This window comes from Perognathus longimembris, chromosome 1 (genome assembly GCF_023159225.1).
Source record: "Perognathus longimembris pacificus isolate PPM17 chromosome 1, ASM2315922v1, whole genome shotgun sequence".
Lineage (NCBI taxonomy): Eukaryota > Metazoa > Chordata > Mammalia > Rodentia > Heteromyidae > Perognathus > Perognathus longimembris.
In genome coordinates this window covers 117389232-117406605 of record NC_063161.1, presented here as the reverse complement: position 1 = coordinate 117406605, position 17374 = coordinate 117389232, and the positions used below count along the sequence as shown (strand labels likewise).

The window sequence follows — 17374 nt, the reverse complement described above, 5'->3', positions numbered from 1 at the left end:
TCACATCTTATTGTTTAATATCCTTCATCCACTCCAGGAATAGTGCTTCCTTTTCCTTGCATTTATTCTTGCAGCTTCATCCATTTGGAATGTTCTCCTCTGTTGCCTTTTTATATTCTCCTTAGCCTAAGCAACTGAACTTAGCTCCTTGTGAAGTCCAAATTGCTATATTCCTGTAAGTCTGGTAGCTATTAACACATGCATGTAGCACTTCTTAGTAGGAGAGAGCAGTTATTTACGGATTGGCCAGTCCTGGGGCTTGGACTCAGGGCCTGAGCACTGTCCCTGGCTTCTTTTTGCTCAAGGCTAGCACTCTGCCACTTGAGCCACAGCGCCATTTATGGCCATTTTCTGTATATGTGGTGCTGGGGAATTGAACCCAGGGCCTCATGTATACGAGGCAAGCACTCTTGCCACTAGGCCATATCCCCAGCCCCTACGGATTGTATTTTAACTTGTATGTTTACATGTAGTCTCTAAACCTATGCTATAAGTCAGATAAAGTTAGAAGGTCTTGTCTTAATTATTGCATTGTGCTAATATGAGCATAGCTGAGAACTAGGCAGAAGCACTGCTTTGACAATCCTGGAGAGATGAAAGACTTCCCAGCTTTGGCCTCAAACTTCTAAGTTGGTCCTCCTTTACTTTGTGCTTAGCACATCAAAAATGCTTCTCAGGGCCATTATTATACCATATATCAAGACTTTTTGTTGATTGCTAATGTGTGCATGCTATAAAAAGTGAAGAAAAGTACAGACAAATCATTTGATAGACAAATTTTCCCTCTATCCTCAGAGGGTATTTTTATAAATAGCTTAGCTTTAAATATAGAATAATTTTGTACCTGGTTCCTTCCCTTCCCTATACTTTGTTTCTTAGAAAATAATATACTATGTTACTATTTTCTGCTTTTTACTACTGACTTATTTGAAGATGTTTTCTTACCAGTACTTACCACTTAATATTCCTTAGGGAAGGCTCACGGTGAAAGGATATGGTAAGTTCTAGAAGTGGGAAGAAGATATACAATAACAATTAGCTATACAATAAACAGCTCTACCATAAACAATTGCAACTTACTACAAAAGGATAAAATTGTATCTTGTTGATTTTAAAAAACAACAACAACAACAACCAACATATCCTCGTATTTGTTCCCTTTCTATACCTTTGGGCAAATATATGTAGGTATCACCAGAAGCACTCAGTAGGACTCTATGTTGATTTCGAAATGAAAATAAAAAGTATTTATCAAGAATGATATGACCTGTTTAAGGACATAGCAGAACTTGCAACACTTTTTAAGAAAATTTTTGTCTGAAGTCATAGAAACCTAGAAACCTAGAAAGGCAATGCAGGATGTCAAGGATGTCATATATTTTGAAATCAGACCAACTTGGTCTTAAATTCCCATTTGGACACTTAATATAAGATTTTGGCCAAGTGACTTAACTCTACTAGCTTCAGTTTCCTTATTGGTAAAATGAGAATAATAACACCTATCTCTCAGGACCCAAATAATAACACCTATCTCTCAGGACCCGTGAAGAACCAATGAAAACATATTTTAAACTTTGCACAGGTACCTGGAACACCGAGGTGTTTACCAAGTACAAGTTGAAAACTTCCCAGACTGTTTGCCTACTAAAAATGATTAATTTCTTAAGCACTTTAGGTGCTATATTTCAGTAGTTGTATCTTAGGTGACTTGCTACAATGTATATAGTAACTACTGGGAACTCAGGCATAATTTTTTTGTTCAGTATCTCTGAAAAGTGTTTTGTTTCAAGATTTCTACAAAGTAATAATGACCACATATTTGAGCATAAGTGCCTTGTGAAGATTCCTAACAGTCAAATTTCAGCTAGAGATTGGACTTGTAAAAGTTTGACAGCTGGTTCTTGGGGTTTCTAAATGGGATTCTCAGATTGGTAGCATATAGTGAATACTTTGGGTATGTGCTCTCAACCTGGCCAATTTCAAGTTACCAATGCGAAGGTTACTTGTGTGTGAACTCCCAGAAATCTTAGTATGTTGTACAACTTGGGAGGGTGGGTTGGGGAGGAGAGAAAGTGGGAGAAAAATTAGGGAGAAGGTCACAAGTTTGATGAGAAATACACTCACTACCTTAGGTATATAACTGTAACCCCTGTTTATATTACTTTGGCAATAAAATTAAATTTTAAAATGTCCAAATTAAAAAAAACAACATTTCTCACAAGTCAGAAAGAAAAACTCTGGCATATGACTCTAATCTCAACTTTTGGGATCACTGCTTTGAACATAAAAAGGAGTTTAGGATACAGGAGTCCACTGGGCTCTCTCAACATCTTATTTTGTAACGTTGTTTTATTTCCCGATTGTTTAGAGAAGCAAGCAAATTAGTTTGGTTTCTTTTTTTTTCCCCCTTTCCCTCTCAGTTGTTGTTGTTGTTGTTGTTCTTCCTCCTCCTTTCTTCTTCCTCCTTCTTCCTTGTGTTTCCCCTTTTCTCCTCCGCCCCCCTCCTCCTCCTCCTCCTTCTTCCTTTGTTTTGCCAGTCCTGGGACTTGAACTCAGTGCCTGGGCACTATCCCTGAGCTTCTTTTGCTCAAGGCTAGCACTCTACCACTTGAGCACCACTTCCAGCTTTTTCTGTGTGTATAGTACTGAGGAATTGAATCCAGGCTTCATGAATGCAAGGCAAGCACTCAACCACTAAGCCACATTCCCAGCCATCTCAGTGCTTCTTTAAAATTCTGCAAAGATTCTTAGGTTTTGGAGGCCAAGAGAACCCAGGTCTCCATTGATTGAAAAGAAATGTTGCGAGAGCTACTTCAACTGATGTTGAGCTATCACAAAGCCTGTATCTTTATTTGTAGCAGAGGCTAGGCATAATGGGAAACATTTTGATACTTGGCATTTTATTTCAGTATGATTTTCATTTGTGTGTAAGTGAATTCTCCATATCTACTAGATTAATGCAGATTGACTTAGAGGCCATGCATCCTAACTGGTGCCAGCAGATAATGGAATGAGGAAACAGGTGGGATATAGTGGACATGGAATGCCCTTTGGGAGAGCATGCTAAAAGAAAGTGGCTTCCATTCTACCCCAGCCAACTGTTGTTATGAGGGAGCATGTATTTCTGCTGTCACATTTAGTTCCCTGACCCCTCACCATTTTCCAGTCCCTACCACACTCCCTGCCCCTGCAGCTAGTAATCCATACTTTAATTCACAGTTTCTTGAATTTTACATGTTGGCTGATAATTAAACACACATGCACACTCAGATATTTTCACTTAAGGAGCCAATCAAAACACAGCTGAGGCCAAACATGGCCTGTGGCTCTTATTTTGAAATCTGTTTTTACATACATATGTGTGCAGCAACTCATATTTATTGAGTGATTTTGTTTAGGCACTGGGATAAACCTTTTGTGCTAATCATAGTATTTAATCTTTACAATTCTGAATAGTACCATTATTTCTACGTACACAATGAAGAGTTTTGGATAAGTAACTTAACAAGGTCATGTTAATAATAAAAAGTTATATGTTGGGAGCTGGTGGCTCACACTTATATTTTTAGTTATTCAGGAGACTGAGGTCTGAGGATCACAGTTTGAAGCCAGCCCAGGCAGGAAAGTCCATGAGACTCTTATCTTCAATTAAGCATACACCCCCCCCCCAAATAAAAACCCCACAGAAGTAGAGTTGTGGCTCAAGTGGTAGAGTGGTAGGTAGCCTTAAGCAAAAAAGTACAGGGAAGCACCCAGGCCCTGAATTCAAACCCCAGGAATAGCATACATGCACTCAAAAAATGCTACAAATAGTAAAACACAATTTCAGTTTCACTACAGATTTAATTTTAACTGCTGGGCACAGTTTACACACACACACACACACATTTCACCTATGCTTTAAGCACACACATAAAATATAATTAAGTGAATATAAAGCTTGGTAGTAGAGACTGTGTCTGATATCAGTGTTCATGTATAGTTCATGGTTTGTGCATACATATACTAGATTTGATAAACTACTGTATGTTTTCACACTTCGTAGATTTTTTTTTCTGATAAAGCTCAGTGAGACTAGGATAAAAATATCACAGGGAGTTTTTATTTTTTTTTGCCACAAACTAGACACTCTGTGCTTTGGGGCCAGTAGCCTCTATGTCCAAGGGTAAAAGTTTTTGTTGTCATATTTAAACCCCACCCATGAAAGTGGTTCAAGTCCTGAGTGATTATCACTTCCTTTGGGCAAGGGTATGAAGAATACGAGTAAATCTAGCAAGAAGAGTAAATCCCAAAAGGCAGAGATAAGTACTTGAGGTCAGAGACTGCATCTTTTATAGTTTGTCTACATACCAAACTCATTAATATGAAGAATTATCTTAGCAGTAGTGCTTGTAGTAGAAAATGTAATACAGAGAAGCTAGTCATGTCTCATGTTTCATATTAGCTTTCATGATTTCTAGTATTTGGGGATGTCTTTTTGAAAAAGACATTAAAATCAAGTCCCTCTCATGTGATTCTTCTTTATTTCCACTTCTTTTTCCTACTGCATAAAGTTTTTCAGCCTTAAAAACTCCATCTTATCTGGGTAGATGCTTTGATTAAAAATGAAAACTATGAAAAAAATGTACATATTTATCCATTTAGGTCCCCTCCCCTCCATCCCGGGAAGTTTTTAGAACATGCTTTGGCACCATAAACCTCTTGATGGTTTTATTCACTTGATGGGGAATAGGGGAAAAGAAAAGTGCCGGTCCCTCTGGTGGTACTCTTCTCAGCAGTCCATTCCCATCATGTGAATGGAAAGAACCCCAAACCTTCATTTTCAGAAGTGTATCTCAGCTCCTGGCTCCTGAAGAAAACCAGTGTGGTTCCGATGTGGGATGGGGAGAGTGGTTTGCATTGGCATCAGCCTTGCGGGTGATTTGGGGCTGGAGCACACACAGCTGTGGGTTACAGATGCTTGCTCTCCAGTATTAATGTGGCCAGCATGTGAAACCATGGCACCCACAATACTACACAAAGGTCCACGCCTCTGATAGTTTGAGAAATAACTCCCAGCTGAAGAAAGTCTTCCTTGAAGGCCTGGAAAACATTCCAGAACAGAAGGTCCTCTTTTAGAGGGGTGGAACTGGGAATGAGTTGCCTTGATGATGTTGGACTGGACATCAGGGACTATACCATAGTTTGTCCACAGGCTCAGGACCTTTAACCAAAAATAGCAACAGCAACAACAACAAAAAACCCTCTCCAAACCTTATGTTCATACATATTCAAAAGTTCATGTTGGGCATGTAGTGGAGAGCTTATATACTCAAGTCATTCTATACTTTCTTTGAATATGTTGAGTACAAACCATTAGTGGTAGTTGTCATCTGGCTTGAGTCAGGGCATGTTAGAAACATTCCCATTGAATTTTATTTCATTTTTCTGTCTCTTGGTGGAATCAGAGGATACTATAGCCAAGAGAAAAGAAATTAGTTCAGGGTTGGATGGTGCTTTCTTTGTAAGTTCAGTAATCAGGACTCTGGAACACAGGGATTTTTGTACCTCTCCCCATGAGGCGTGTACTTCTTTCTAAAAGTATATTTGAGAAAGTATATTTCCAGCACCCCCCACCCCCATCCAGTTAGTGAGATAGTTTTCTCATTCAGGTGCAATTTCCAGTGAAATAGTAGCTTCTAAGTATCCAGAAGTTAGTTTATTGACTCTTATTGCACTTTTGAGTACCTAATAAATAATTTATTAGTCTGATGGATATGTGGCTACCTAACTATGGAACATGAAATATGCACTGTTTTTCTAATACACTGTAGGGAGACCTGTTTATAAAGTATTTAGTATTGGTTTTATAATGCACTGTTGACAACACTAGACCACAGAGCTCAAAGATCAATCTCATTTTGGCCCACAGTATTAATGCTACTTTATAAAACAGTGTGACAGGTCACTTAGACAGTGGCTCTCACAGAAGGACTCTGTTAGGAAGGCAGGCTGTAGTGGTTGCCAGTGCAGTGGATGAATGTTTTTGTCTATATTCCTGACATGACTTGGTGGCAGCTGCTGATGTTGACCAGGTGATGAAACCCCCAATCTCACTGTTCTCTAGAGGAATTCTGGAATAAAAGTACTGAATTCTATCCAGTGCAGCATTCACTAACTGGGAAGGGAGCTGGTGTGACTGGGTTACTGTCAGAATCTTGGAGAAAGGAGTCAACAGTAAGGAGAGAAATTTAAATTTCCTCAGTTTTGTCTCATATCGGTTAGTGAAGTGATATTCTTCCACATACTCTTTCATTGAAATCATATATGTGACATAGTATAAAGTATTTCTTTTTTTTCCCGTCTGTTTTGGTGAATTTTCCTTAGGAATGGTTCACAGACATTTAAAAATCTGCCCAATAAACACTTAGATTTGGAGTGTGACTAAAGAAAAAGCAGAAATTTTTGAATCAGTTCTCTGTTAAATTTTTCCTCATAATTATGCCTTGTTACAGAGATGTTGTGTAATTGCAGTGGTTTTATAATGTATCATTGCTTTTTAGGGTGTATGTTTTGGAGCAAGTGCATTAAGAACTCTTTGCTGGTTCTGAGTATTCCAGTTCGCAGACTGGAAACTCTGAAATTACATTGCCTTGAATCTAGTTGACTTGCTTGTGATTTCTTATGTGGCTTTGGGCACTAATGCTATGTCCTTTCTGTTATTTGCCATTTCTTTTATTCTTTCCTCATTGCTTCTGAATTCAATTAGATTTGAGTTTTTGGCTTTTGTTGTTGTTTTTTAAATTTTCTCCTCTGTAATAGTTTTTGATTTTGTACTATAATGCCTTCCTTACCATATAGCCATATCATTTACCTTTTAGAGTAATCATTTCTTTTCTTCAGCTATTATTTATTGAGCACTTACTATGTGGTAAATATTTGTTAGGCCCTAAGGTACCAAGGATAGTAAACTTCATCCATTTTAACAAGAGTATACTTTAGTAGGAGAGATGGGAAATTAAAGTGGCTTTCTTACATAAGCACTCTTAATACGTGTATTTTTTAACCCAGAGCCTTTTCTAATTTCTCCCTTTGTTTCGTGAGGAAAAAAAATAACCTTTTCTCCCTAGGGCCGCTTTTCATTTGTGTTCATGATCATAGTCTCTCTTAGGACCCTTTTATATCATTTTCCCTCTGGCTTACATCTTCAATATCTTTTTCTCTGCTGGTTTCATCCCCTTTGCTTAATGATACAGTATGTGTGTCTTCTTTTTCTTTTTTCTCCTGTAGTGAGAAACAAACTGTCAACTCAATTTTAACAATTTTTTTCTAGGCCCTGCTAACTTTTTAGACCTCTTTACTCCTACTATTCTTGTGTTCTTTATGGAATTTCTCAAAAGTATTTGCCCTTTTTTCCTCTTTTGCCTTAATTTTTATGTAATATAGATTCCAATTATCTATAGATCTACCAAGACAATTCTAATGACCAAAAATTGAGTATAAAATAATTCATCTACAACTATGCATATATATGCACACACATATATATATATATATACTTAAACACACATATGTATATATGTATTGAAATGGCATACAGTATATATATTGAAATGGCATACTGAATACCTCTTTACCTAAATTTAAGAATTACTACTATACAAAGGCATCTGAACTACACTATATTACTACTCAAATTATATTGTACCAGCCTCTGCCAAGTCTCCTATTAGTTTTCCTCCTGAATTCCTCAAGCTTGAGTTTGATATTTATTATCTCCATAAATTTTCATTTGTTCTTACTATATGTACTGTACTATCACTACATTTTACCTGCAAATTATAGTATATATTAGAAACATTTTAAACTCTCAACCATCCTAACTTGTGTAAAATCTGTCTTAGCATTCAGAACATGGGCATTTGGCCTCTTAACACCCAGATGTGTTCTGTCTGTCTCTCAATACCTAGGTGTTTCCTCTAAGCTGTTCACTTAGGCCATGTTTTCTTGCCTCTTAAGTCATATCTGTGCAGATGGATAAAAATCTGATAACTTCAGTATTTATCTGTTTTCTGAGCATTTCTTATTACCTAATCAGCTGCATGGTCTACAGTTACACGAAACTGAGCGTGTTATACATTCCCCAAACTCATTTGTTTTCATTTCTGTTGACTCTGCTACTATTTTCTGTTGCTATATCAGAGATCTAATGTCACATTTCCTCTTCTCATTTGTTATCTTCATCTTACTAGTAATACTATTTCCTTAATTTTATTCTCAAAGTATCTTTGTGTCTTGCTTTTTATTAGCCAGTGCATTTGCCAATAGTCATGATACCCAGTATTTTATAAGAGCTTCTTAATTGATTTCTTCACATCTTTGTTTTCACATTTCAGTCCGTTATACTATATAGCCAGATAAATCATGTTAGAGGATAGTAAATAATCATGCTGTTGAGAATCTGTTAGCACTTTATTTTATTTTATATTTATTGTCAAGGTGATGTACAGAGGGGTTACAGTTACATATGTAAGGTAGTGAGTACATTTCTTGTCTAACTTGTTACCCCTCCCTCATTTTTTCCCCACCTTCCCTCATCCTCAGTCCCCACCCCCTCCCCTACCCAAGTTGTACAGTTAGTTTATAACATACTGTCTTTTGACTACTAGTGAGGAAAAGGCAAAACTATAACTCTTTCCAAGGAACTCTAGGACGCTTGCCATTATAGTAGCTCCTGTTGACCAGGCATCCTTTCATTTATTATTTTTCCACATACAATATACTGTTTTATAGTCAAACTGCATCGCTTTTCTAGGAATATTAACAGTTCTTTCATGCCCAGAACAAATGTTAATTCTGCAAAGAAATTTCCTTTTACCAGGCTAGAAGGAATCTTTTTTTAGGTCATATAGAATTCTGCTGTTTGTCTTATCACATTTTTAAGTTTATTTTTATTATCATTAAGTAGTGTACAGAAAGGTTTTCAGGTCAACAAAACAGTTTCTCCTCCATCTTTCCCAACTGTGTTCATACCCTCAAGTTATGTTTCCATTTAAACTTTCATTAGTTAATTATCACAGTATTGTAAATATCATAATATTGTAGTCCAGCCTGGTCTCAAACTTGTGATCCTTGTGCCTTAGCTTCTCAAGTGCTGAGATTCCAGGTACATGTCACCACATGTAACGCATGCTCTGTTTTTGTATACTGTGGAAAGAGGAGGGGTGGAGTGGAGGTGGGGTGTGTACATGTGCACGTGTGAAATTCCTGCTCTGTATTCAAATATAAATTTCTTATGATCTGGGACTGTGTCTTAATTTTTGTGTTCCACACAGATTTTTGGCAAAAATATTTCCTAACATTGACTAAAAATGTTTAATTTTTAAGATGCCTGTCTTTATAATAATTTAAGAAAAGGATATGAGTTGAGCTAAAAGCTGGGCATATAGCACATGTAAAACATGTGCTTGGCTTGTGTGAGGCCTGGGTTCAAATATTACAGCACCTCTTCCCGCCCCAACCAAAAGAAAAAAACAACTGGAATGGACTAGAGGTATGGCTTAATGATAAACTGCTTGCCTAGCAGCCATGAGGTCCAGGATTCAAACCCAACACTGGGGATCAGGGGAGAGAAAAGTAAAGAAAAGAAAAAGAAATTGAGCTAATTAGGGCATAAGTATTACCATATCCATTTCCAATCAGTAAATGATTCAGTTATTCCTACTTTGTTACTTCTATTTTCTCTTGGGTTTATTTATTTAACTATTAGTTGCTGTCAACCTCAGGAATTATTAACTTTTTCAAAAAGTGTTTGGGTGGTCAGAGGAATATGTCATATTTGCACTTAAAAATGTGTTTTGATGTATTTGGTGCTTCTAAGTCATGTTGTCTCCAGAGTGAATGTAATTTCCTTTCTCAATCTCTCAACAGGCACGCTTTGTGCCCACCCCACCTCCAAATCGGCTTAATTACAAATCAGAGGGCAGGCTTAGTGAACAAGACTGGCAAGCACATTTCAAGGTCCCATGTTATGGGGTTGATCCGTCTCAACTTGAGGTATGTTATTCTTTTCCATTTAAGTCATTTGGCTATGCTAACATTCTTTGGCTGCCTAGTTGAGGTATTTCTCTCCTAATTATTCTTTCTCCTACTCTTTTACTATCTTTCATGTTCATTCTCATGCTCTGAAACTCAGATATGTACTTGCTTCCTACAGCTTCTTGCCTGTGAAGAACTTGGTTTAAGATGTAGGTTTTTAGACATTTATTTGGATGACTTTGTGATAAACTTCATTCTTTTGCCCCTTCCTTCTTGTATTTATTTATTTATTTGTGCTGAGGATCAGACCTTACACATGTCTCTTCCTTTATTATACTTATTTTTTTGTTATGTCATAGGAGGACTGAGTTATTACTATCAATATTTTGGTAGTAATACTGTTAATTTAGTAAACTTTTAGACTAGAAGGTACATAAAAATTGTAAGCATACTAACTGATGAATTCTGCAAAGGTGAATATATCCAGGATCACCAGCTAAATAGAGGTAAGCAACATTGCCTGTGCGTAACAGCCGTTCCTCTGCACCAGAGGTAGTCACTACTCAGATACACTAAGTCATTTGTTCCCATTTTTAACGTATGTCAGTGGGATTTCTAATTTTCTTTGTTTCAACATCTTTTCTCTTTAAATATAGACATATAAATACATGTATATATGTCTTTTCTTACAAGGCTTTTTTTTATAAAGACTTAAAATTTTATACTGGCATTTCATTTCTCTTTTTATGTATTTTTGAGGCTTACAAATTGCATATAAGAGAATATTATCTTTATGTTGCTTTTCTCCTTTTCCCCCCTGTGATAACTCTAAAGGCAGAGTTGCATTTTCAAATAATTGTGTAAGGTATTGAGCACTGACCTACAACATGATTTCCTTGTGTGTCTGTGAATCTCAATCTTCCTTTCTGACAGTAATCTAAACTATTATTACGATATTTTTACTGGGGCTGCCAGCTTCTCAGTCCACAGTCTTTAGAAGGGACTAAATAAAAAATTAATATTATCTTTACAATCCTCCAACTTTCATGGCCATATGAAAGTAACTCCCCAGTGCATCTCCATACCCCTGCCTTTTTTTTTTTTCATATTCATTTAAGGAGAGACATTACTGGTTCTTTTCTTCTAGGTTTTCTAATACACACAAATACACACACAATACACACACACACACACACCATTGGCCATGGGTTATAAAGAAACTATTGTTACTGTTTGCACATGGGAAAAGATTAAAGTTATTTTTTATTTTTACACTAAAACTGGGTAGGTAGAATGTTTGAGCTCTTGTACATAGATTCATGCTGATCTCAGATGCTTTTGTATCTGTGAATCTTTATTCACAGGCATCCATCCCTTCCCCAACAGTTTTTAAACTACTACACCCTACCCAGATATTTTCAATTTCTTTTTTTTTTTTTTTTTTTTTTTTTTTTTTTTTTTTTTTTGGCCAGTCCCGGGCCTTGGACTCAGGGCCTGAGCACTGTCCCTGGCTTCTTCCCGCTCAAGGCTAGCACTCTGCCACTTGAGCCACAGCGCCGCTTCTGGCCGTTTTCTGTATATGTGGTGCTGGGGAATCGAACCTAGGGCCTCGTGTATACGAGGCAGGCACTCTTGCCACTAGGCTATATCCCCAGCCCTCAATTTCTTATTTTAGAGTATATCAAAGGAGTATAGCATTTGGATATTTCCTTGAAGTGTTCTATGAAATAGAGCCTCTTATTAGGCTGTCAGCAGATGGTGCATCATACTGATTATTCTAGTTTGTGTAGAGACAAGTGTCAACTAGAGAAGTGTCCCCTTTTACTATAGAAGGGTGAAGTTTTAGGTAATATTTACTTCTGGGGGAGGTCTACGTCACTTATTCAATTCTGTGACCTATCCAAATCGTATGTTTCCGGGCTTGTGTGTGATACTCTGCTGGTCACATAAAATGATGTTTTTAGTCTATAATGCCTCATACTCAGTGATAGCCCCTATTGTTATTTGTTTTTGGTAGAACTGTTGTTGTTATTTATACTGATGGGTTGTGCCTGTGACTATTTAGGTTCCACAATAGTTTGGCAGAAAACTGACTAAAAACTGAGGCATGTGTTTATATCTTATTTACAGTTTGGATGGTGATCTCATTCTCTGCACTCCTTCAGTTCTTCTGGCTGAGGCTTCTATATGTTGAAATGCCAAACCCAGGTTGCCAGAGATAGCTGGCAAAGGTATAGTTGGAAATAGAAAGTAACATGTACAATTCTAACTCTCATAGAGGAGAGAAAGGCCTGTGATTGAGACTGGCTGTCTGAGATGATAGCACATTTTTTTCCCCCTTGTCTGGTCCCATAAAGAGTCTTGAGTGAATTTTGAATTAGTCAGTACATGAACAGGTAACCCAAATTCATTTTCTATGTTTTTAGGAAACGTAGACAAAGAGGAATGCTTATAGTAAAATATAGGCTCAGAGTTCAGTTTGTTTACACATGAAGGTGTTAGGTTCAGTAGTGGCATGCATGCATCATTTTTAAAAATCTGAGTCATAGTCTGCAACATTTAGGTTTGGCTAGATCATCTAATAAACTGAAACACGAAGAAGAAGTTGTTAAATAAGCAAGTTAAGTTTTCCAGTTTCCTTAAAATTTGAATAGAAGGATCCAACTAGCACTCCAAAAGTTTTCACAATCATGAGATGTGATTGTTTGGGAACATTTGGCTATTAAAAGATGAGTGTTTGTACCTAACACAGATAGTAATGGAAAGAAATAAGGAGCCAATTGGCAAGCAAGAATGTAGATATAAATGTTAGGTAAATCTGAATTGTGAAGATTACTACCTGCATGAGTAAAGATGATGATTACTATAAGAACTGTATCTTAAAACTACTTTTAAATCTCTCTTCATTCCCTTTACTCCAAACATACAGGAATAGTATAGTTCTCTGTGTGTTGAATGTATGATTTTTAAAAGGGATGAATGGCTTACTGTCCTCTGATCTTATTATATCTGTGAGTCAAGGAAAAATAAGCAGATTAGATTATGATATAATTACTCACAAAGGGAACTCCTGAATTTTACATTATTGTTAGTTTTACTTTTTCTATTTTTATAGTGATTCAATAATTTTTCCCCTTAAGCTCACATAGACAGTGAAACTTTAAACAATAATGTGAGGATGGTAGGTTTCACAAGGGAAAAGGTCTGTTCTCAACTTACTTTCCTGAGGAATATGGAAATTTGAGGTGGATTATCTATTCAGAGGGTTTCCTTACTATTTTTTTTTTTTACTTAAGACATCTGTTAACATTTCACACAGCCCAACCGATGTTGCAAAGCAAGTTTTATACTTAGTTCTCAAGAAAAATGACATTTCCTCAATTGTCCCACCTCTGTGACTGAATGTAGCCTACTGCTTCTGCATAATTTCTATGTAATAAGTTATATACCTTAATTCATTAAGAAGTTGAGCTTCGGGCTGGGGATATAGCCTAGTGGCAAGAGTGCCTGCCTCGGATACACGAGGCCCTAGGTTCGATTCCCCAGCACCACATATACAGAAAACGGCCAGAAGCGGCGCTGTGGCTCAAGTGGCAGAGTGCTAGCCTTGAGCGGGAAGAAGCCAGGGACAGTGCTCAGGCCCTGAGTCCAAGGCCCAGGACTGGCCAAAAAAAAAAAAAAAAAAAAAAAAAAGAAGTTGAGCTTCAACATTATTTTTATGTTGTAAAGTTTGACTAGATTAGAAACTAGTTTATATGTTGCTCAAGAGTTAAAAGTGGGAAAAACTTTATTGAAATTTTCCTGATTCAGCATATGACTTGGTAGCCATTCAACATTTTTATTTCTATAAAATAAGTGAGTTACAAAAGCTTGAGTTGTTTCACCATATGGAAGTGCTGATTGTCATGCGACATGGAGCGTCATTTTTATTATTTTGGCAAGAACAGGGACAGTTTTGTCTTGACAAGCCATTAAGTGAATACCAGCGTGTGTCACATGAAAAACCACTGATCTTTAACCCAGCTCTGTACTTAACCAAGCTGTGAAAATGAATAGTGAATAAAAGAAGAGCAAAGGCCAGTTTACTGTCATTACAGATTATAGAATCTGTTAACAGCTGCTGAATTGAACCCAGGGAATAGCAGGTATTGTTCTGTAAACCCACAGAGTCCTAGAGAGAGAGGCTTCCTTAATTATGTACACAAACTATATATTTATTTTATATTTGCTCACGATTTACAGTGCTAGAAACAGAAAAAAAACTCTAAAAACCCTCGAGTGCATACTTTCTCAGTACAGTACATGTATGCGTCTATCACAAAGCCCTATGTATTTGCATAACAGTATCTCAGTGAAGTTTTTCTGCTCCCGGGTACAGAACTGATTTTACAAAAGCAATGAGTTTGTACAGAAATGAAGTATTAAAAAGATATGCAAAATTTCCTTCTGTGAAAAAACAAACATCTCATAAAACATATGCAAAACAGAATTCTTTCATTCACTTCTTCTGGCATTGTGGCTGGGTTTTGTATCATTATGTGTTTATTTTAATAATTTTAGGAAATAGAAGGATAGACCTCAAACCCACCTTTATACAAAATGTTGAAAAGAGTAACACTTTAAGCAGCCAGTTGTGGGAATTATTGCTTACAGAGCTAACAAGAAAGAAGATACTTTCTTACTCTGCTGGTGGAATTGCATTGCCTCCCTATAGTCTTGTTATCCCACACTAACTGAAATGCAAATTCTTTGTGACTAATTGGATCTCATTGAGGGTACATGCACAGTGTGTAGTTATAGTTATATGCAAAAAGGGTTTGAAAAGTAAAATTTCTCTGTAATTACAACTTTTAATTACTATCTAAAACATTAACATACAGTGCAGGATTAGAATGTTGTATATCTCTGCCTTTTTAAATGGCTGAAAGCATGACTTATGTAACACCAGATAGATGCAGTGCAAAAATTTCAGGAAAAATGTTAGAATTGCAGTGGAGTACAATTTGGATTTTATTAAAGTCTTGTGAAAATGTTTTCCTTTAAAGTTTATTATTTTGTGTCTTAAATCCAATACATTTTAATGAAATCATTTTAAGTAGTGCAATCCTTTTCTTGGAACATTTTAAACATCAAAACACAAACATCAGAAATCATTTCCAAAAGCTGTTGCCCTGTTGCCTTTTGTCCCATTTAGTCCTCCAGTCTATTTTACATCGTAAAATGCATTTGAGATTCTTACTTTGTGTTTTGGCTGTATGTTGTGGTGATTGGGAGGTATTCTTTACATCCTAAAATGTCTTTAAAAACTTGGATGCCATCAGACCCAGTTGGTTGCTTCTTAATTTACACAGTCCTTTCACTGTCAGGAAATGTGAGGAAGAGCAATTACTGTGAAAGTGAAGTTCATCCTAATAGTCTTAGTTTTAAATAGCTTCACTACAGATTTTTGTAGAATTATTTTACAACCCATAGACTTGTATGCTTAATACAAGTCTCCTGCTCATTGGAGAATTATCCTTTGATAAAGGGTTCTACACTTCACATTCTACATGGAAGTGAGTGTCAAATTCAGTTTGTATGTTTTTGGAATATACAAATTTGTATTTAAAAGTTATTAAAAATGAGTGAGGAAATGAAAATCTGCATAGTATAAATAATACTTTGAGTTGTTTCTTTTGTAACAAAGTTTGTTTTTCCTGTAAAGTACTCTTACAGAACTAGCTAAGATTTTGTTTGACCAAATCCGTTTATCAGGTGCAGTATGGTATATTTGTTGGGAGCAATTATTTTAACCATATTTTTAAGGTGTGGCTGTGGCAGTAAAATCTAGGTAATAGCTGCATTGTAGACCTGTTAGGCTAGACCTTGCTATCTGAGAACTCAGTTTGCCTATTCTGGGTAACATTTTGTCAGAAGACTGCTGGCTGGGCAGACCAGATTTGGATGTATTAGCTAGTCAGCCTAATAACCCTGTACAGACTGTATTGATTTTCTAGGAGAGAGTTTATGAACTAAATAAACTTGGGGTTGGTGTCTTAATAAACTGCTTCTCTCAGTCTGTCACATTTAGTTATGGAGCTGTGCAGTTTAGGGGGAAAAAAGGCTAATTCTGTTACAGATTGTTCACAGCAGGGTCTCCAAATTAGCCCTTTGTTTTGTAATGCCACCTTGCTTGGGCTCGCTTTGAGCACATTTCTCAGTTTTGCCCTAATGAGTTGCAACACTGATAATGTGGCTGATGATCTTTCATTGATTTCACTATCACTTGCTTGTCTGGTAATTGATCCGTTGCTGAGCCTCTAGTTAATTATATCGGCTTTGACATGGCCCGGTCCACAGGGAATTTCAAGTCTTGCAGAATAACAGTTTTAATAAAAGAGTCTATTACTGCAGGTGCTTGCTGCTGCATGCCAGTTGATGTTTGTGGTGTGTGTGTGTGTGTGTGTGTGTGTGTGTGTGTGTGTGTGTAGAAGAGTGGGTAGGATACCTGGGAAAGAGGAGGACTGTAGGACTGAAAAAGGGGGGAAAAGGCCAGTGTGTGTGTGTGTGTGTGTGTGTGTGTGTGTGTGTGTGTGTAAGTAAAGCGGAAGAGGGAGTGAAAGAGAAGAGAGAGAAAGGTGGGGGAGAAAACCAGAAGAGAGGGAGGGGGAGAAGAGAGAGAATAAGCAGGCAAAAGGGATACAGCAGAGCTTGAGTAGAGCTAGGAGGAAGCTTGCTATTGACAGTGTCCTTAAGCCTCCCACAAATAACAGCCATTAGTAGGAAGGTCAGGAGCTGAGCAGGCAGCTTGACTGAGGCACTGAGTGCCACTTCAGAAATCAAGAGGCTAGCAAATTTTAGAGGGAGTTTAAGTGGGTAATAGCTAGTAGTAAAGGTACAGTCACAGTTGACAATTGACTCATAGGGGCTTTTCCTGCCCTCCCCCCCCGAAGAATATTTTTATTGACCACAGGTGGACTTAATATATTTTAAGGCAACAATTCTTTGGGTTCTTGCTTGTTTCCTCTCAGATATTGAATTTGCTTCTTTTGAGACTTTTTTGTGCTTAATGGTGGTGAACTAGAGGGAAGTTTAACAGAAAAGCTTTCAGGAGATGTCGGTTCTAGAGGGGAAGGCACATTTGTGTCAACATAGTGTACGTTTTCTCATCTTTTCTCATTGTCCACTAATGACACAGAGCTGCCATTGAAGCTCTTTCCTGTTTCTTTTGTTGTTTCCGAGAGTAAGGTTTATTGTTATTCTTTAGTTAAGAAGGAGTAAGGAGAGTGGTACATTTGTCCTCAATATTTGTAGGTGGTTGAAGATTAATGTATCTTACATTTTAAGTTTAGGAAGGATGGCTTTTTCCTGCTGACTA

The 17374-nt window shown here is 37.0% G+C and overlaps 1 protein-coding gene across 20 annotated transcripts in view; it reads left to right on the top strand.

The window, feature by feature from the left end:
• Window positions 1-17374, top strand: part of Bnc2 (basonuclin 2) — a 428651-nt gene that overhangs the window by 115900 nt on the left and 295377 nt on the right. For all 20 annotated transcript variants that reach the window (XM_048353623.1, XM_048353382.1, XM_048353903.1 and 17 more), the window contains one exon: window positions 9910-10035. In XM_048353623.1, the coding sequence (XP_048209580.1) occupies window positions 9910-10035 (126 nt within the window). The remainder of the gene's footprint in view (window positions 1-9909; window positions 10036-17374) is intronic.